The sequence below is a fragment of the Phascolarctos cinereus genome, unplaced genomic scaffold (genome assembly GCF_003287225.1).
Source record: "Phascolarctos cinereus isolate Bilbo 61053 unplaced genomic scaffold, phaCin_HiC Scaffold_5;HRSCAF=322, whole genome shotgun sequence".
Lineage (NCBI taxonomy): Eukaryota > Metazoa > Chordata > Mammalia > Diprotodontia > Phascolarctidae > Phascolarctos > Phascolarctos cinereus.
Window position 1 is genome coordinate 225,760,145 of NW_027555958.1, and position 21,138 is coordinate 225,781,282.

At 40.5% G+C, this 21,138-nt stretch overlaps 1 protein-coding gene across 4 annotated transcripts in view; it reads left to right on the top strand.

Annotated features, from left to right (window-relative positions):
• The window catches only part of RCAN2 (regulator of calcineurin 2), a 355,633-nt gene extending 335,003 nt beyond the window's left edge, over nucleotides 1-20,630 (top strand). For all 4 annotated transcript variants that reach the window (XM_020993898.2, XM_020993899.2, XM_020993900.2 and 1 more), the window contains one exon: nucleotides 17,832-20,630. In XM_020993898.2, the coding sequence (XP_020849557.1) occupies nucleotides 17,832-17,995 (164 nt within the window). In that variant the 3' untranslated portion in view covers nucleotides 17,996-20,630. The remainder of the gene's footprint in view (nucleotides 1-17,831) is intronic.
• Nucleotides 20,631-21,138: the final 508 nt, after the last annotated feature.

The following is a 21,138-nucleotide window of genomic DNA, read 5'->3' on the forward strand; positions in this document are numbered from 1 at the left end:
TATGGTAGCTCAGTGAGACCCTATTTAAAAGCCCTTGGTTATAAAGTTTCCTGCCTGAGGGATTCAAATTTGTGATGACTTGTACATGATTTTCCACTTCCCTTCTAGGAAATTTTCCTTAGAAAAAATTTTTAAAGGACTTTCCTTCTTAAAGAAGTCCCATGTTTATCCTTCATCACCATGAGGAGGATAGGATATTATCCTAGTAATTAAATAAGCCATTGGTATTTATATCATGGCATTTTGTGCTTGAAAGCAGGATAAAGTAGAAATAATCAGCAGAGGAAGACTCTGGAATTAAGAGGGATCTGGAAAGGCTTCCTGTAGAAGGTGGGATTTTTATCTGGGACTTGAAGGAAGCCATTATATTCAAGATTTGTAAAGTAGGGAGGGCTACACAAGTCATGTGGAGAATAGAGCATCTGTACAGAAGCTTTTATACGATGAAGATGAAGATGGAAGAGATGAAAGCATGTAACATCTGACTTAATACAGATGAATTTTCAGAAGACAGACAAAATAACAGTCAGGAGTTAGAATCAGGAGTTAGAAAGACCTAAGTTAGGGCACCTAGGTGGTTCAATGAGTACAGCATTAGCCTTGGAGTCAGGAGGACCTGAGTTCAAATCTGGGTTCAGACACTTAACTAGCTGAGTGACCCTGGGCGAGTCACTTAACCTTGATTGCCTCAAAAATAAAATCTAAAATTAAGTCCTGAAAATGACACAAACTAGCTATGTGTCCACAGGCAGGTCAAAACTTCCCTGTTGTCCTAATCAACTTTATTACCATAAGTAGCAGAGGCGTTTATCAATGTTTATAATGGAAGGAGTTGTTATATGGGAAGTTCCTTTCATGGATAAAATCACTTGTCCAGATATGATTTGGAGCAAGTCACATCCTTTTTCTAGACCTTAAGTTTTCTTATCTCCCAGAGTAGAACGTACTCACTGGTCTGTCAAGTAAGTCTTTCCTAACTCTGAGATGCTCTGCTTCTGTTAAAAAAAAAAAAAAGGCAGCATGACGTAATAAAAAAGAAAGCTGCATGTGGACTTAGGAGAAGTGTGTTTGAATCCTAGCTTTAATGCTTGGTAATAATGATAAAAATGATGATAATAATGACAGTAATATCTAACTTTATATGTTGCTTTATGCTTTACAAAGTGTTTTACAAATATTTTCTCATTTTATTTTCATAACAGCCCTGAGATGTAGGTACTAGTATTATCCTCACTTTATAGATAAGAAAATGGAGGAAGAGATTAAGTGACTGGCCCAGCCTCCTGTAGCTAATGAATGCTGAGGCTGGATTTGAATCCAGGTCTTCCTGACTCTTGAAATCAGAGAATGAGTACCCCCTCAATAGAGAGAAGGGCAAGTAGATGACACAGTGTCTGGCCTGGAGTTCAAATGTGGCCTCAGACATTTACTAGTTGTGTGGCCCTGGGCAAGTCTCTTTACCCTGTTTGCCTCAGTTTCCTCATCTGTAAAATGAGCTGGAGAAGAAAATGATAAATCACTCTAGTATCTTTGCCAAGGAACCCCAAATGGGGTCACAAAGAGTCAGATATGGCTGAAACGACTGAACAGCAACAATAGAGAGAGAAGAATTTTCTCTGCCCACTTTCCCATTCTGTGTCCTTGATCTGAGCTGATATTCAGTCAAGGAAAAAAGATTGCTTTGCCTCAGCTCGTGACCTACGTAGCCACCAGCTCCAACTACTTTTTATATACCACTTTAAAAATAGCGTAGAAAAGGACTGGAAGAATCAGAATGGGCAGCAGCTGTAAAAATGGAGGAGTACAATTTGGGCTACCTTTGCCTTTACTTAACTGTGTGACCTAAGATGAGTCTATCCCCCTCCATTTCCTCATCTGTAAAATGAGGGGATTATAATAAATGATCTCTAAAGTTTCTTCCTGCTCCCAAAATCCATGATTCTATTATTATTGTTGTTGTTGTTGTTGTTGTTATTAATTTCTACTCCCTCCTACCTGGAATTTAAGACTAAGGCTCACTGGTGGCTCTTTTGTAGAACACCATTCCCCGGCGGGAAATGTGCATGTGTGTGTAAGGGAGAGTGTAAGGGCCGGGTGGTGGGGGGTTGGGGGTGGGGGTAATTCACTAACTCAAGGTAACCCCACCATGGCTTTCCTTTGTGTTAAGCTTCACATGTTTTCTGGCCCTGGGATCAGGGAGTTAGGCTCATTCTATCTTCAGCTAATCTACTCTCCAGAAATCACACTCCCTTCCCTAAAATGCATTTGGGACATTCCTCTTTGTTGAAATAGCTGTAGGACAAAAGAAGAGGAACAGAGATTAAGCACCTAGGTGGAGAAATGGATAAAGCATCAGGCCCAGAATCAGGGAGACCTGAGTTCAAATTTGGCCTTAGACACTTACCTGCTATGTGACCCTGGGCAAATCAATTACCTTCTGACTGCCTCAGCTTCCTCATCTGTAAAACGGGCAGCAAGATGGTACAGTCGAAGCATTTCTTAAACTATGGATCAGAAAAATTTGCAACAGTCAAAGGGTTCTAATGTGCAACAACCAGAAATTAATTAAAAATCAAACGTGCAATGAATCTGAGATGCTTCTGGCAGCTCTCGCCCGTGTTGCACGGTATAACTGCACTACAGTCTTGGTTCTGAACACAAAGCACGAGCCCTTTGCATTGCACATGCCGTCAGGCTATGCAGCACCAATAAACACTACCAAAACCCAAAAAGGGGTTGCAGTGGGAAAAGTTTAAGAAGTCCCATGGATAGAGCATCTGGCCTGGAGTCAGGAAGACTTGTCTTCCTGAGCTCAAATGTGGCCTCAGACACTTACTAGCTGGATGAGCCCAGGCAAGTCATTTAACCCTGTTTGCCTCAGTATCCTCATCTGTAAAATGAGCTGGAGAAAGAAATGGCAAACCGCTCCAGTGTCTCTGCCAAGAAAACCCAAGAATGTGGTCACAAAGAGTTAGACACAACTGAAAATGCAAAACAAAACAAAAACTCGAGATAGTAACAGTGAGTTACATAGCAAGTTCCCTAGAGGTACTAAAAGCTAAATAACCTTCCCAGAGTGGCACAGCCAATATGGGTCAGATACAGGACCTGAGCCCCAGGAGTCAGCCTGGGAGAGTTAGGGAAACACCAGCTTTGAAGTCACAGTTTCAAATTCGAGCTCTGCCTTTGTTAACCGCGTGACCTTTGGTGAGTGAGTTTCCTCAACTATAAGACAAAAGGGTTGCTCTAGATGACCTCTGATGTACTTTGCTGCTCTAGAGCTGTGGTCTTGTACCCTTCTGATTTCCAGGCTGGTCCTTTATCTCTTGTACTCACAGCCTTCCTAGCTGGGGATACCTTAATGAAATTTGTCAGCGCACTTCCCAAACATAATTGCTCTCACAGATGTGCATAAGACACAGGTTGGGTACCGAGTGATGGGGAGGGAACTAGATGGGACCACATCAAAAACCAACTCCACCTAATTCACAATTTAATCTAGGACAGAGATTCTTCTCCTTTTTGTATGTCATAGACTTCTTTGTCAATCTGGTGAAGCTTATGACCTTCCCAGAATGTGCTTAAATACATAAAATAAAATACACAGGATTTCAAAGGAAAATTACACTGAAATACAATTACAAAACATAATAATAATAATAATTCACAGTCCCCAAATTAAGATCCCCTGACTTAGGACCCCTTGTGGCTACATACATAAGGATTTTTTTTTTTGGAGGGAGGTGAGGGGAGCTGCTATGGCCAGTAGAGATTCCTCCAGGTCTTTAAGGTCTTGGCATAGTAAGCAGAAAGAGCACTTGACTTAGAATTAGTAGACCTAGATTCATTCATTTCCATCCTGTGTGTGACCATAGGGAAGTCATTTCTTTCTGAGCCTCAGTTTCCTCATTCATAAAATTTTTGTGGTTATTGTTATTCAATTGTGTCTAACTCTTGGTGATCCCATTTGGAGTTTTCCTGGCAAAGATACTAGAGTAATTCGTCATTTTCTTCTCCGGCTCATTTTACAGATGAGGAAACTGAGGCAAATAGGATTAAAGTATTTACCCAGGGCCTCACAGCTAGTAAATGTCTGAGGCCAGATTTGAACTTAGGAAAATGAGTCCCTCTGATTCCAAGCCCAGTGTTCTATCTGTGGTGTCACCTAGCTTCTCTCCATTCATAAAATAAAGATGTGCATACTTGTATTAATCTACACTACTTCAAGGCAGCTAGGTGGTTCAGTGGATAGAGCACCAGGCCTGCAGTCAGGAAGACCTGAGTTCAAATGTGATTTTAGACACTTAACTAGCTGTGTCACTTAAGCCAGTTTCTTTATCTGTAAAATGAGCTGGAAAAGGAAATGGTGTCACAGAGTCAGACAAACCTAAAACAACTAAACAATAACACCGTACTCCAGTGGGTTGCTGCAAAGAAAATGTCTTATGAACTTTAAAAGCATAGGGACTTGACCAGTAATTTCATTAGTCCAGGGAAGAAACTCCCTATACTCATACATGTTCATCACATTCTTTGTGAATGAGTCTTAAAGGGTTGTCTACAGAAGTGGCAAACTCACAAAGCTCCCTAATGTGGCCCCAACCAGATTAAAATATAATTGGGACATGTTTAGCAGAATAATTTTTCAAAAGTACACCATAGATATGTTAGTTTGTGGTTTTTTAAGTCAAAATTCATCCTGTAGGAATCTATTTCTCTTTGTATTTGACACCATAGCACTAGAGCCTTAAGAGTTTAAATGTCTTGCCCAGGGTCACACAGCCAATATATCAGAGGAAGGGCTTGAACCCAGATCTTCAGAAGGCTTTGAGGCTAACACTCTCCCTACTACACCATGTTGCCTCTCCATGAATCTTAAAACACTAAAATCAGTGTTAGTTGTTAAGGAAAATCATTACGGGGAAAAATATTTATCAAGTCCCTGATCAGTGAACTTCCCTAATAGTTTTTCTTCCATTATAGGATATTTGTTTTATCTTTGCCTGTGTGCAACCAGACTGAGAAGGAGACAAGATTAAAGGGGACAGTAAGAGCTCTTTCCAGTGCCTGGGGATGGGGAAGGAATGATAAGTAACACTCACTCCTTGCTCTTCTTTTGATGGTTGCCTCCTTTCAATCTCTCTTGGGCTATCTGGGAATTTGACCAGGGAGTTGACATGAGAATGTTGAAATAGCATGGTAGCAGCAGCTGCCTAGTCCTTCTCTCCCCCAGCAAAAGGGTAAGCCCCAAATCTAAAACCTGAAAGGAAAACCTATTCTAACATTGGGCAAATTGTTTATACTCACACTTTCCCCCTCTTTAAATGTGTTTTTATCTCATCAACATGCACACAGAGTGCCAAGCACTGCACTAAATTCTGGGAATAAAAATAAAAGGAAAAACTGGTCCTTGCTCTCAGGTAGCTCATATTCTGATGGGAGAAACAACATACAAAAGATATAGATAGATAGATAGATAGATAGATAGATAGATAGATAGATAGATAGATAGATAGATGATGGACGAATACATAGAGAGATAGATAAATGAATATAGATATACACACAGCATATATAATAACTGTATATGCAAAATATACACATAATTATTTGTATGTTATTACAAATAACTCTATGCAAAAGATACATATATACACACAGTATATAATTATGTATGCAAAATGTATATATATATATAGTATGTTTAATAACTGTACACAAAATATACACAATTATTTGTATGTTGTTTATCTCATTAGAATGTGAACTTCTTGAGTGGCAGGGACCATGTTTCTCATAGACAGGAAGATATACGTACATACACATATATTACACACATATAAATATATGTGATATATATTTTTTCCTTTCCATATATATGTGTGTGTGTGTGTGTGTGTGTGTATACGCATAGGTAGTGTAAATGTCAAGCCATAAAATCAGTAAATAAACATTTCTTAAGCACCTACCAGGTATTATGCTAAATACTGGAGATATAAAGAAAGGCAAAATATGGTCCCTGCCCTCAAGCAGCTTACAATCTAATGGAGGTTGATTGGTTGCTGTCCTTGGTTCTCAAAGAGGACCAAAGTGACATCACTAAGTTAGAGTCAAGTTATGATGCATGTGGCTGATCAGATCAATACAAGCTCAAAATGCTCTACCACAGGTCTGGCACAAATAGTCCACGTGAACATTTGGGGTGAATCCTCTAAATTTTCACATCACACGTTTTTGTTGAGCAACTTCAATTCTGCTTTGCTCATCGAGCATAGCCCCTTCTGTGACAAGGGCACGGCGTCCTGGGCAGTCCTGTGCCAGGGTATCCTATGTCACACAATCAATTCCAAAGTCCTTAAGAGAGTATCTACAGAGTGTATTTGTATCGCTTCTTCTGACCACCATGTGAGAGCTTGTTCCATGTGAGTTCTCCACAAAATGGTCTTTTAGGCAAGCATAGGTGACATTCCAACATGGCCAGCTCATCTCATTGTGCTCAATGGAGGTAGACAGTACCTAGAAAGGAGCTGAAATGGAGGGAGGAGGTGGGGAGAGTGGGAGGAGAAAGGGAGGATACCTAGCACAGAAGGTATGAGAAGACTCCTGTAGCCAGGGAGGAAATGATGAAGTCGCTGGGGAACTCTTTGGTGTCCACCCTCCACCCCTCCAAGCAGAGGGAAGAGGACCCCAGGCGGTCCTGAGGAGCTGATCATCTAAGCAGTTGATTTCAGAGGAAAAGTCATTAGCAGTAGGAGTGAGTGAGAAAGGCCTCATGCAGTAGGTGGGGTTTGAACTTAGTACCAAAGGTGGGGGGGAAGCCAGGAGGTGGAGCTGAAGGGGTAAGGAAATTTTGGGTTTTGTTTAAAAACAAAAATCCTTTGCTTTTTAATAAATCAGCTCTCTAGCTGATCTGGATTTGTTGAAATGAGACTCTAGCAGCTGCCCTCTCCTCTTCACCAACAAAGGTGGTTAAAATCATTTACACTGTATATACCTTGTTATTTACATAGCTGGCGTCTACTGAATTGGACTGTGATTTCTTTGAGAGTAAAGATCACGTTTTTGCCTTTTTTTGTATTCCCAGCACTTAGCAGAGTGCCTGGGATAGAAGAAGTGCTTTAAAAAATGAACGTTGGGGCAGCTAGGTAGATAGAGAGCTCCGGCCTAGGAGTCAGGAGGACCTGACTTCAAAGCTGACCTCAGACACTTGACCGTGTGACCCCAGGCAAGTCACTTAACCCCGACTGACTCACCAAAAAGCAAAACAAAAAAAAACAACGAACGTTAACTGAATCCTGACAAAAGTAAGCATGATACACAGTACCTGCGGATTGGATGACCTGACAGTGTTTTTTTTTTCTTTCTTTCATCCTTACCTTAAGGCAATATGTTTCTTCTGACCAATCCAATTAAAACAACACGCTTCATTTAAATGGAAACTCACTGCTTAGAATCCAGCATCCCAGAGCTAGGTGTTACAGGGTACTAAGGACAAGTTTCTTAACACCTAGCCTTCTTAACGCTGGCCCAATTTTTATCACTTTGTTCCATTCTCTGTGGATGAAGGCATTCATACAGAAGAAGAAATGAAAACCATGAGAAATTAATTTAAACTCAAACAAAACAGACCTGTGTTTACCCTAAACCCATGATGTTTCTCTGGCACACAAAGTGAGAATTTAGGATGGGTAGGGGAGGGACCACAGGCAAATGAATGGAAACCGTAAAGGACATTTCCCTGGCAGCCTGAGGCTCTTGGAGAGGTTTAAATGGACTTAGTTTATAACCCACAGCACATTCATCTAAGTTGTTAATTTTCATTATTTATTGAGCCAGTCCATTGAGTTAGTGCATGAGTACATATATCTAGGAAAAGCTTTGTAGGCAAATGATGAGCCAGGCCCAGAATTGGAAAAGAAGGAGCCTGCAGTCTAAATTACATCTGGGAAATTGGGCAGGGCTTTTAACCATCTCAAGACACATACACACACACACACACACACACACATACACACACACACACACACACACACGCCACTCCTCTTTGGAACAACACTGTGTTCTCCTGGTGATGTCAGAAATTTGCAAACTTTAGAACACCCCAATTTCTGAAGAACTAAAGTGAGACATGTGGCATAAACAGCAATGGAGAAATGCATATATCGTGAGGGTTAGGAAATCGCTGCATGGTTCCAGCTAGGATCTTGCCAGAAGTGTCTAATAATAAGGAGGAAGAAGAGAAGGAGGAAAAGGAAAAAGAGAAGGAAGAGGAGGAGGAGGAAAAGAAGAAGGAAGAGAAGAAGGAGGAGGAGAACGAAGAGGAAGAGAAGGAGAAAGAATTGTATGTGGGATTTCACATGTTTGTTCACTCAGGTGAACAATCTCCTTCTCTCAAGGCAGGTCGGCACCTTCTCTGCAACTTTTAGTCAGAGAGTTGCCTAAAGCAGAGGTGTCAAACACACAACACTCCTGAAGGTGGCCTGAATCAAATTTAAATGTAATTGAGAAATACATAACAAAATAAATTTTAAAATAGGACATAGATAATGCTAATATGATGTTTTCTAAGTCAATATGATTCCTTCAGGGATCCTTATATGTAGTTAATTGACCCTGTTTCTATTTTACTTGGCTATCACTGGCTTAGAGCACTGAGAGATTAAGAGTCAGAGGGTCACACGGGCAAGATGGTCAGAGTTGGGGCCTGAACCCACGTCTCTTGGGCTCTCAGGCAGCTCTCTACCCACCATCACCACAACTATTATCACCATCCTCTTCATCATCTATACAGAGCTTTAAGGTTTGCAAAGCCCTTTACATATTTTATCTAGAAAATGTGTGAGAAGTGGCCTGGTCACGTAGCAAGAGCAAAGCGTAATGTATGGGCTGCCTAAGTGCTGCTGCACAGATATCTAAAAACGTAAAAGAATCTGGAGGAAGACCTCCAGCATCATGAGTAGATTTTCTTATGGTCACTAAAAGGCAATTTTCCAAAGAGGTGAATTCTGACATATATTTCCAATTGGGTTTTAAACCATGAATAAGATATAGATGTCAATAATGGATGGATCAGAAAACATTAGTAGTAGTAGTAGTAGTAGTAGTAGTAGTAGTAGTAGTAGTAGTAGTAGTAGTATCATCATCATCATCATTTATTATTGCTTACTATGTGCCAAGCATTGTGCTATGTCCTAGGGATACAAATAGAAAAAAAGAAACAGTCCCTGTCTCAAAAAGCTCATACTAATTAGAAGGAAAAAACACGTAAAGAAAATTTCAGCTTCAGGGCAGAAAGAAATGGCACCAAAATCCTAACGGTTCAGTGGCAGGGCATGATGGAAAGTCCTAGAAGCCCTTATAATACAGTGGCAAGGTAAGTGGTAGGTCTGGTGGTCCTCCACCTCACTGGAAGGAATAGAATTGTTCACTCCTATATCATTCAAATGGTGTGTCTGGGTCATAGAACTAACAAGGTGGAGGACCAGACTCCAATCTTCATGACATCTCAAACCTCTCAAAATAAGAATTATATGTAAGTGATAAAGATATTTCAGTGGGATGTATTGAAAAGAATGTCACCTTTGGAATTGTAGAACTTCGGGTTCACATTGCCATTTACTACCTGTGTGACCTTAGGCAAATCGTTTCTCCTTTCTGGGCCTCATTTTCCTCATCTGTAAAATCTGCAGTAATGCCAAACTCAAATTAAAACAGAAGTCACTAAACCATCCATAAGGATCCCTGTGGGTGCCATATTGATTTAGAAGATCACATATGTATTAATGTTATCTATATTTTATTATGTTTTTATTTGCTTTGTTAAATATTCCAATTACATTCCCACCTGCCCATCACACTCCAGCAATAGGGCTTCACAAGCCTACGTTGAACTTGTAACAAAACCCAGTTCTAACCTCCCCACCTCCTCTCAGTGCCATGAAAACTAATAGGCAAGAAGTTTGCTCAGAGTGGGGCAGCAGCATGGCGTGACTCCATATTTCAACAAAGTTCAGCCGGGGAACTAAGGGACAGAAGGAACCAGGATATATGTGTGGCTGTGTGTCCCTCCATTAAGCCTGAGGGAAAGAGCCCAGTATCCAGCTGCGCCCAGTTCTGTCCCTCCCAGAAGTCACTTGGAGCAGAGACTAAAATGGTGAATTAGAAATTGCTGATTGGAAGCTGGGAGGAGGCTGAAAGAGCTTTGAGATCAAGTCCCAAAAGAAGACACACTCAAAGACAGTAAGAGATATGATGCGAATTTAAGGGGGGGAAAGGGACTAAAATTGCTGAAGAATTCAGGAGAAAGAACTGTCCAAGTGGGTGAGCAGTCAAGCAGTCCAACTGAGTTCTGAGTTTCTGGGGATAAAGACAAGAAAAGAAGGTATTCCCTGCATGATGTAGCAGCCATCTGCTCCCAGGCCAGCCTGGGAAGGTTCTGAGTATCTGGGGCTAGGGGAGGGTGCAAAAGGGGAAAGAATATAATTATAGTACCTCTTTCTATTAAGTATCTATTTCCCCATTGTAAACAATTAGAAGGTAGGGACAATACCTATGTCATCGTCTTGTTGGGCACTTAGTGATCCTTAATTATCTCTACCCTCTTCATCCCCACCTCCACCCTTAGATATAGTTGAGCTTTTTCTCCAACAGTCACTTTCTTATTCTTGATACATTAGGAAAAGACACTGGGGTGTATTGAAAAGAATGTCACCTTGGAATTGTAGGACTTCAGGTTCACATTTTCGTTTACTACCTGTGTGACCTTAGGCAAATCATGTGTCGCCTTTGTGGGCCTCATTTTCCTCATCTGTAAAATAGAAGAGGTGAACAAAATGATCTCTGAGGTCCTTTCCAGCTCTATATCCCATGAATCCACAAGAATGATTTATTATCTCTGTGGTGGCACCCAGAATTTAAAATTCTGCCCCTTACCACCTCTTGAAAGGTCAGAACCTTGCTGATTTTGGCTTTCTGTGGTTAATTAGACCTGTAAAACAGAGATAAAACTACCATTGTACAATGACACAGTTGGCTGAAGATGAAAATTATTATTAAAATAATGTCTTTCCAAGGTAGGTGGTAACTGGCAGCTAGTTTTCAGCTACATGCAGGCTGTTGGTACAACCACACACTTTGCTGATGCTTTAGAGGATACCAAATCAACTGTCTCCCTATTAGAGTTGGCAGCCTACATTTGGTCTCATTGAAGTTCCTTCATAGATGCCTAGAAGTAGCAATACTTCCCCACCAGCCTTTTCCCAACCACAGTTACCCTGGAAGAAAAGGGAGCAAGAATCCTTTAAAAATATTTTCAGCCCTGACCCATTCCCCTTGTGCTGTAGAGTGGAACAAGCACCATATTTGGAGACTGGGGACATGGGTTCAAATGCAGACCGCTGCTTATTACCTTGTATGACCATAGGCAGGGCATTTCCTCTCTTTGGGGATGAGTTTCCTCGTTAATCTTCAGGATGTATAAGGAGCAATTGAAAGAACTGAGGGGTGTTGAGAATGAAGAAGAAAAGACTCAGGGAAGGGACATTTAGAAACGGGATTAGATTGTTCTATTTGGCTGTGAAAAGCAGAACTAGAAAAAATGGGTGGAAATTGAAAAAAAAAAGCAAATTTAGGTCCTATTGTGGAGAGAACTCTCTAACAATTGGAATTATCCAAAAGAACATATTACCTTGGCTAAATGGTCACTTTTCAGTTGTTGTTGTTGTTCGTCCTTCATTCTCGAAGAGGACCAATGATAGCAGGAAAGGATTTCTTGACTTGCCAGTGAATTGGATTTCATTTCAGCGAGTCAGGGCTGTACAAAGTCATCAGCCTCACTCTCTCCTCCAGAGTCATCAGAGTCCAGTGGCAGAACATAGGTCAAGAGGACTGTCTATGGCCCAGGATGCAGTGGAAGACCTTGGCCTTTTTAAGCTAAGGTCTTCCCAGATCTCAGTTTGTCTAAGGCAACACCCATTCAGTAATTAAAGGCTACATAAGGACTGAGGCAAAAGATGGCCTAGTTTGCCTTCATAAAAGAATCCACCTGGGAGGGGAAGACCCTCAAGACCACTTCTCAGTATGTTATAGTGGGAATTCTTTTTTGACTATGGGTAAATTAGATGGCCACTGAAGTCAGTCAGTCAGTGAACATTTTTAGGCACCTATGATGTGCCAGGCACCATACTAAGTGCTGAGGATGATTATAAAATTCTGAAATTCTGGTCTCTGTAATCTAGGTTTGTTGTACTAGATGCCCTCTTATGTCCCTTGTGGCTTCAAATCTGGGGTCTAAAAGATTACATTGCATCTAGGTGATAGAGATTAGAAATTTTTCTCTTGGGGGAGGATTTGAGTTGAATACCCTGTTCTTTGCATCCATGTCAACAACAACAAAACTTCATATTATTCAACCAAAAGGAAGCAGCTTTAATAATGGTGTTCTACATTTTTTAAGGGGAAGGCTACTAGGAAAATTATTTAGAGACATAAAAGGCAGAAAGGCATTTGAACGGATTTCCTTGTCCTTTAAGAGAGAGAAGCAGGTGTGATTTTTCTGTCCTTACCTGTATTTGAAATTCCCTTTCTCTTTAATACAAGGACACAGTCTGTGGCAAGAAGAACTTGCCACTGACAGTGACCAATTGGTCCCCGCTGCTGGTTGGCAATATTGACGTCAGACCCCACGGCTGAGAAATTAGCTGAAGCCTGGAGAGGAAATAGGCCAAAAAGGAAAAAAAAAAATTCAATCCAGGAAGACCCAAGTTATTTCTGTTTTTACTTTGTAACCTCTCAGCAGCTGTGATGCTTTGCTGCTTTTTGATAGTAGGAAAATTTCCAAAAATAGAACAGTGAAATGTCAAAGTTAATGGGATCACGGCAATAAAATGTCCCTAGTACCAAGAAATCCGACTTCATTAGCCTGATGTGAATGTTGCTTTCAGCCCTGCAGCAGACAAACTCTGCTGCTGTCACCTTTACTTTTCCCCATAGTATATATCCCCTCACACATATTCTCATTCAGCAAATGAAAGCGACCCCATTCCTTTTTCTCCCCATTTACAGTGGCTCTTTTTCTTTCTCTTTTCCTTCTTCTTCAAAATAATTCCCACTCTGCTGACTGAGGTTTTGCTCAGTGGAACCTGGTTTGTCTTGGCTAAGGCAAAGAGTTTAATTAAAGAACCATAGGATTTAAAGCTGGGAGAGAACTCCCTAATCTCCTCTAGTCCAAAACTGAACATTTTTCAGAAGAAACTGAGTCTTAGAAAGATGGTGACTTGCTGTGATTTGAACTTGGGGATTTTGACTACAGATTCGTGCTTTCTCCTACACATTCTTCCTTTCCTAGACCAAGTGTGGATAGGACCTATCCCACATTCATTTACTCCTTCACAAATACTTATTACTCAATTGCTGCATTACTCAGACTAACCTACTACCTATGAGCAAAGAAAACTTTTTTAAAAATTGTTTTAAAGTCATCAACCCTGTGGAGTTGACCATAAAATATCTAAAGTTATGTTATGCCTAAAAGCTTGGAAGTCAGGTCCCAGTGGCTGTCCCGGAGAAAATTAAAGCCCTGCCTGTTTTTCATATAAGAAAAGTGCCCTAGTGTATGTTGCAACTACCGTCAGCTTCTCAACAAAGAGCACCACGTACTGCAGACTCAAAAAACAAACAAAAAACAAAGCACAACAAAAACCCGAATACTTGTTACCATTCTTAAATCTTTGTCATCTGTTTCTTTCCTACTGCCTGTGATTGCGAGTATACATAATTGTCCTTTCAACAGTGCATAGGCAACTTCAACCTTACAGAAAGATGGATGAGGGAAGAGTGAATTAGGGCTGCAGCAGTGAGCTGGCTCTTCTTCTTCAGGACTGAGGCTGCCGAAGTGAAACCAAAAATTGCAGCCTAAGGGTAAATAGCACCTTCTAATTACTTGCAAATAATTTTCCCCTCCCAGCTCCCTCTCACATAAAGAAGTCTTTTATTCTAAATTCCTAAAGAAAGAACAGTAGTTGTAGATTTCATTTAATTTGACCACTGGTTAATCTGTAACTTTGAGTAATCTACTCTCTTAAAAATAAATGGAGATGAGAATCTAAAAGATATATGAAGATCGATGGCATCTCACAACCCAGATTCCCCTTTCCTCCTTCCTGTTTTAGGACAAAAATATTAGAAGAAAGTGAGAGGAGGGGAAAAGTGAGCAAATATAGCATATCCTTTAACAAGTAAATCCATGGGGGCAGCTAGGTGGTGCAGTGGATAGAGCGTCAACCCCTGAGTTCAAATCTGGCCTCAGACCAAACACTTGACACTTACTTAGCTGTGTGACCCTGGGCAAGTCACTTAACCCCAATTGCCTAAAAGTTTAAAAAAAAACTGTGATTCTGTCACTGTGGAAAATTAAGTCCTCCATAAATACTTTTTTATTTTATTTCATTTTTTCACATTTATTCACCAACACAGATTGCAACCCATCGGAGATTTAAAAGATCGTAAAACCAGATTTAGAGCTGGAAGGGACTTCATAGGTTATCTAGGCCAATTTCTGTCTTACAGAACAGGAAACTGAGGAAATGACAGGTTAAGCAACTTCCCCCAGATCACACTAGTGATAAAGATGGAATTCAAGATAGTGAAGTTGTCTTAACTGTTTATTGGCTAAGATGCCAAAGGAGAGCTAAAGGAGATCTGAAGATCTAAAGGAGATAACCTTGTCCTTTTAAAATCTGAACCTGTGGTTCTGAGCGTTGATAGCGTATGTCTCTGTGTTGTTCTCTGAAAACGTGTGTTCTTTAAAGGCTTCTTTTATATAGTTATGTACCAGAACCTACCATATTACCCTGGACGCAGGAAATTTTTGTTGATATTAATGATAGGATTATGACTCTCAGCTAATATGTGGGTTTTAACAGCAAACTCCTGAAGGTAAGGTTCCTTCATTTACGATTAGCCATGAGTGATCCTAATGGTGGTTATTTCGGGCTTGTGAAGGCATTTTGAAGCATGAGGCCTTTGAAGGCAGGTGGGGATTTCTAGTGTCCCTTATATCACATCAGGAAGACAACCACTTAATTCTACTGACCTTTAGGGCGACAGTTGGGTAGTAGAGGTCAACTGTAGATTCCCTAATCCGTTTAAAGGTAGAATTACCATGGAAACCCTAAACTAATCTGCCAGGCAATTATATGACTGAATAACAGTTTGATCTTCAGTAACTTGTAAAGTGTATGAGAATTTTTGTGCAGCATGATTTAGTAACAAGAATTTAGTGACAAGATTTCTCTGTAAAAGCTCTGCTGCTTATTCACTCTGTCTGCAAACCTGGGCAAGTCACTTTTCTCTAGGTCCAGTTTCTTTACTCATCATTAAATGAGGGAATTAGACTGACCTGTCACCTCCCTCTAGAGAATGTAGGCTTCTTGAGGGTTAGCATCTGTTTTGTTTTTGTCTTTAAATCTTCAACATCTAGCAGTGCCTGGCACATAGCAGGCACTTTTAAAGATATGAATAATTCATAAATATTTTAAAGTTTAAATTTATATTTAAATAAATATTTAAATTTGTTTTAATGTTTAATGCTTTAAATAAACATTTATATGTTTATTGATTAATTGATGAGAGGCAATTTCTAAGATTGCAGCTAGGTGGTGCAGTGGATATAGCACCTAGTCTGGAGTCAGGAAGACTCATCTTTCTGAGTTCAAATCTGACCTCAGAAACTTATTAGCTGGGTGACCCTGGGCAAGTCACTTAATTTAACCCTGTTTGCCTCCGTTTCCTCAATGATAAAATGAGATGGAGAAGGAAATGGCAAACCACTCCAGTATCCTTGCCAAGAAAGGGGCAGCTAGGTGGTACAGTGAATAGAGTACTGGGCCTGGAGTCAGGAAAACTCATCTTCTTGAGTTCAAATATGGCTTTGGACATTTACTAGCATGGACAAGTCATTTAATCCTGTTTGCCTCAGTTTCCTCCACTGTAAAATAAGCTCAAGAAGGAAACAGCGAACCACTCCAGTAACTCTGCTATGAAAACCCCAAATAGGGCCACAGTCAGACATGACTGAAAAACAGTTGAACAACCACAATTTCTGAGACCCCTTCCAACTCTAAATTCTGTATCTTTTCATTTAATAAGTCAGATAGGTAGGTAGTCATGGCTTATAAAGAATCCAGGGAGCCATGTCTTATTCATCTTTGTAGCTTCCATAGTATGGCAGGAACCCAATAAATGTTTGCTAAATGAACCAACCTTAGAGCTTCCTAATTAGTCTTTCTTCCCATAGTCTCTCTATCCTACACATGTCTAAGAAACTTTCCTGGAGCACAGATCTGACCATGTGATTTCCCTAACTCATCCAACTCCAATGGCTTCCTATTGCCTCTAGAATAAAGTAGAACATGTTTAGCTTTAAAGCCAGACACAATCTAGCCCCAACTTATCATTCCAGACCCATTGGATGTTACTTCCCCTCTCCCACTTTGCCACCTAGCCAAGCTGGCTTTTTTCCCCTGTTCCTCCTATACAACACTTTCACTCCCCTGTCTTTGCTTTTGCGCTGCCCCTATCTGGAATGCACTTCCTTCTGACCTTTATATCACAGAGCAGGTAAGTGTCTCAGTGGATAGAGTTCTGGGCCTGGAGTCAGGAAGACCGGAGTTCAAATGTGGCCTCAGATACTCACTAGCTATGTGACCCTAGATAAGTCACTTAACTACTTTTTGCCTTAATCCACTGGAGAAGGAAATGGCAAAACCACTCCAGTATCTTTGCCAAGAAAACCCAATGGACAGTATTGGCCTGCTATGGTTGATAGGGTCATGGGCAACTCAAGGACCATCTTCTACATGAAGCTTTCCCTGATCCCTTCACTGCCAGTGCCCTAACTTCCAGGCTACCTTGTGTTTAACTATGGATACATTTGTATTCATTTATATTTAGGCTGTATTTTTTAGGTGTTTCTGTCTCCTGTTAATATGTAAGCTCATAGTGGGTAGAGATTGTTTCATTTTTTTTTCTGTATCCTCGGGACATAGCACAGTGTCTGGCACATAATACATACTTAATAAATATATTGATTGATTGATCAGAGGTATAAAGATTTGTCTCAATCATCCAGAAGGTCAATTGTAGAGACCCCATGACTCCCTTTGAGGACAAAAGGTGTTATACGGCCATGCAAGTCTTTGCAGACAAAGCAGGGGAGTAAATTTATAGCTGGAAGGGACATCAGAGGCCATCTAATTCAGCTCCCTCATTTTATAGAGGAGGAAACTGAGGCCTAGAAAAAAAGCAGTATCTTTCCCAGGATCTTATAGGTAATATGAAGAAGAATCAAGATTCAAAACTGTCTTCTACCACCGAATCTAGCACTATGACCACTGAGCCATTCCTCACATGTGATCACAGATTCAGTGCTAAAAGGTATGTTAGAAGCCATCTATTCTGAATCCCATATTAAGAAAGGAGAAAAGTGAATTGAGGTAGGAAAATCCATTAGAAGGCTACTGCGGTACTCCAGGTAGAGGTGATGAGGTGAATGTGTGGGTAGAGAGAAAGAGGAGAGATGTTGTGAAGGTAGAAATGAGGAGACTGCCAAACATATGCCCCACATATGAGCTAGAGAAGGAAGTGGCAAAACCAATGTCTTTCCAAAAAAAACAACAACTCAACAAGATATGTGGGATGAAGAGTGAAAAGTCAAGAATGGTTCAGACACTGTCAGTCTGGATGACTGGGTGGACAATAGTGCCCAGCCTCCATGACTAGTGGTCCAGAATGGTCCAATATTTTCAACCTCTTTTATTTATCTTGCTTTTTAGGGGAGAAGTATGAACTTCATGCAGGAACTGAGTCCACCCCAAGCGTTGTAGTGCACGTGTGTGACAGTGACATCGAGGAAGAAGAAGATCCAAAGAATTCTCCAAAGCCAAAAATCATTCAAACCCGGCGTCCTGGCCTGCCGCCACCCCCAGTGTCTAACTGAGCTTCCCTCCACGCCTCAGACAACACAATCACTTCTTCTCTTTCACATGCTTTCCTTTCTTGTTGGCTTATTTTTATTAGGTCGGTTATGTTTAAAGGAATTGGTTGCCTTCAAATCCCTGGACATTTAGTTCACTGGGACCCCCACCTCTTCCTTATATTGAAACCTCTCAACATAAGGGCTAGGAAAAGGGGATCTGTTTCCTGAATTCTGCCATTTACTACTAACCCTAATGCATCTTTTAGGAGGGTCTAAAATAAATAGCATTTTGTTCTTAAGCCACTATTACATCTCAGAGCTATGTATTCAAAAGCCAACCTAAACCAGAGATGTCAATCATGAATGTCACTGTTTGGGGGGAGGGGTGCTTTGGCTTTCTCAATCCCCATACTGAGGTGTATGCATTTTCTTTCCTGGCCACAATAATAGGACCATATGTAAACTTGAATTTTGATTGCATGAGATTCCATTCATTGTCTCTCACCCAGTCTCTGCACCCAACATCCACATGATATGCATGGTCACCAGCACTTGTTTTCATCATTTGAGGTAATGGTAACCCATTCGTGGTAACCCATGAAATTCCCCATGTCTAGCAGAGAACTCTCTAGAGAGGAGCTTTGTTAGGATTGTCTACCTGGACAGGTCTTATTTTGTTTTCTGATGTACTCACTGTTTAGAATAAAACATTTCCTTAACACTGTTAACATTTCTGGAGGGGAAAACCAAGTCTAGCACCCAAAGATGTTTCTTGATGTATTTTGAGTATTGTTTCCACACAGTAGCTACCACATCCCATCTAGGAGGTATGTCCAGGGTGACAGAGACTGACTTTAGCAGAAGCTGTTTGTTATTATGGCTTTCTGGTATCAGAACTATTTGTTGTTGGGGTTTTTTTCCCCCTTTCCTTTCTTTCTGTGTATATTTGTACAAATGTTTCAGCTGTGCTTTTGAAATCAGGAACTTTTTTTTTTTGATTTGGTGATTGTTCAGCCATCACCTGCCTGGAAACATAACTCATGCATTGCTGTTAACGCATTCATAGAATATTACAGCTGTTATGAATATTACAGTATCTTATGGATAATATTGAGTATTGAAGGGGCACCAAGATTACTTCAATGGCATATAAGTAAAGAGCGAGCATCTTTGTTATTGAAATCTGTTTTTAAAAAGTTATCAAATGTGAGCATCATTTGAAGGTGGTTTAAAGAGAACAGCAGCTGAGCAAACTAAAATGAGAAAGAGAAAAGATTAATGGGAAACTACCCTACTCCTTCAATGCCCACATACTGTACATACAAGACATTTGTTTTAGTTTGTGATTTTCTATTTCTCTATCCCAAAGTGCATTACAGAATATACACCTATAGAACCATTACCTTCTCTGCTGTATGTTCCCGGCCTAGGTCATCTACTACTGTCCATTAATGAGTTAGTCTAGATGTGTGATGCCAGTTATGATGGAGTGGGAAAAATCTTTTCATTGCCCAAGCCGTAGAACAAAACAAAATAATACAGCCAAATGACTGAAGGGATTTCATGGTTTTTGACTAGGGTGTATAGCTCAGGCTCATCAGAGACTGAAGTCACATAGAATGTTCATTCAGAAATTAGAAGTCCTTTTTACTGTGAACATAGCAATACAGTACTGTACTGCAGAGGGGAAACTGGGGGGAGGGGGGTTGGGAGGGAGCTTGTTAGAGTTCCTCCAGCTCTAACAAACTGGAGAAGGGGCTTATAAGATACTGAGGTTCCAAAATGGCTCCTGTAAGGAAAGAAAAAAAAAAGGAAGAGAAGTATATGAATAAATGTTCTGGCTTTCACTTGCTGCAGAGGTTGCTTTCACTAGAGAGTAAAGAGATTTAACAGTGAGGGCATACTGCCCTCTAGTGGAACTCTTATCCGACCCTTTCCATTAAATTAATACTACCCACCCTGTCCAAACGTTTCAGCAATTCACTCAATAGTGAAGTCCCTCAGTCTGATTTTATAGGCTCCTTGCCAATCAATCAATGAGAATGTTTTAAAAGCACCTAGTAGGTGTCAGTCACTGGACTAGGAGATGGGAAAACAAAGACAAAATGGAAATCACCCCTGCCTTCAAAGAACTTGCATTCTGTTCTTACAGATTACCCAGAATATAGGCTCCAAAGAAATTTGTATAAGGGAATGTGGAACTCCTATTTTCCAGTTAGCTTACTAGCCCTGCCGGCAAATCTATCATACCTTTCAGACCAAGTACAATAGAATGCAACACCTTCATAGAATTCAGGTTCAATATAGTAGATCTAATCTCACCAGGTAGTCAGAACAGATAACAAAGTCTTTCCCAGTCTCAGGGAAAATTTGTCCCCCAAGCTAAGTGCATCTTTCACTGGGCCAGGTTTGCATTGAAAAAGAGAGCTTGGTTATCTAGGTGAATAAGGAACTCAGATTCAACGGTACCTCCTAGCACTGTGAAAGTCAGAATTGCCTCAGCATTTCCATGGACATGCATTATGCAAACCTCTTTAGCACTATTTTCAGTTTGAAGAGTGTAAAAAAAAAAAGTGAGAGGTTCCCACCGAGTGAATCATTTGTGCACGTGTATAACTCAGAGAGCTTAGACTTCAAATAAATCTGGTGAATGATACTTTGTCCAAGTGGTGTACTTACTTTGGGCATTTGGGAGACTAATATTGAGGCTAACCTGTCTCATTTGGTGATTGTCCAAACAGATTACTAATCAAGGAGGCAACATGATATCACAAATAAGATAGTAGACCAGCCTTCAGGAGACATGAGTTCTAGTCCTTACACAAGCTATGTGGCCTCACGTCTCTGGGCCTCAGTTTTCTCAATTGTAAGACAAGGGATCATCTAAGGTACCTTTCAGTTCCAAATCCGATGATCCTATGAGATGATCCCTGAGATTCCTCTCAATTCCAAAAGCTCTATCATTCCAATTTTTGCTCTATGTAATAATTACTTTGGAAAAAAAAAACAGTTGAATGGGGGCAGCTAGGTGGTGCAGTGGATAGAGCACCGGCCCTGGAGTCAGGACGACCTGAGTTCAAATCGGACCTCAGATACATAACACTTACTAGCTATGTGACCCTGGGCAAGTCACTTAATCTCATTGCCTAGCCAAAAAACAAAAA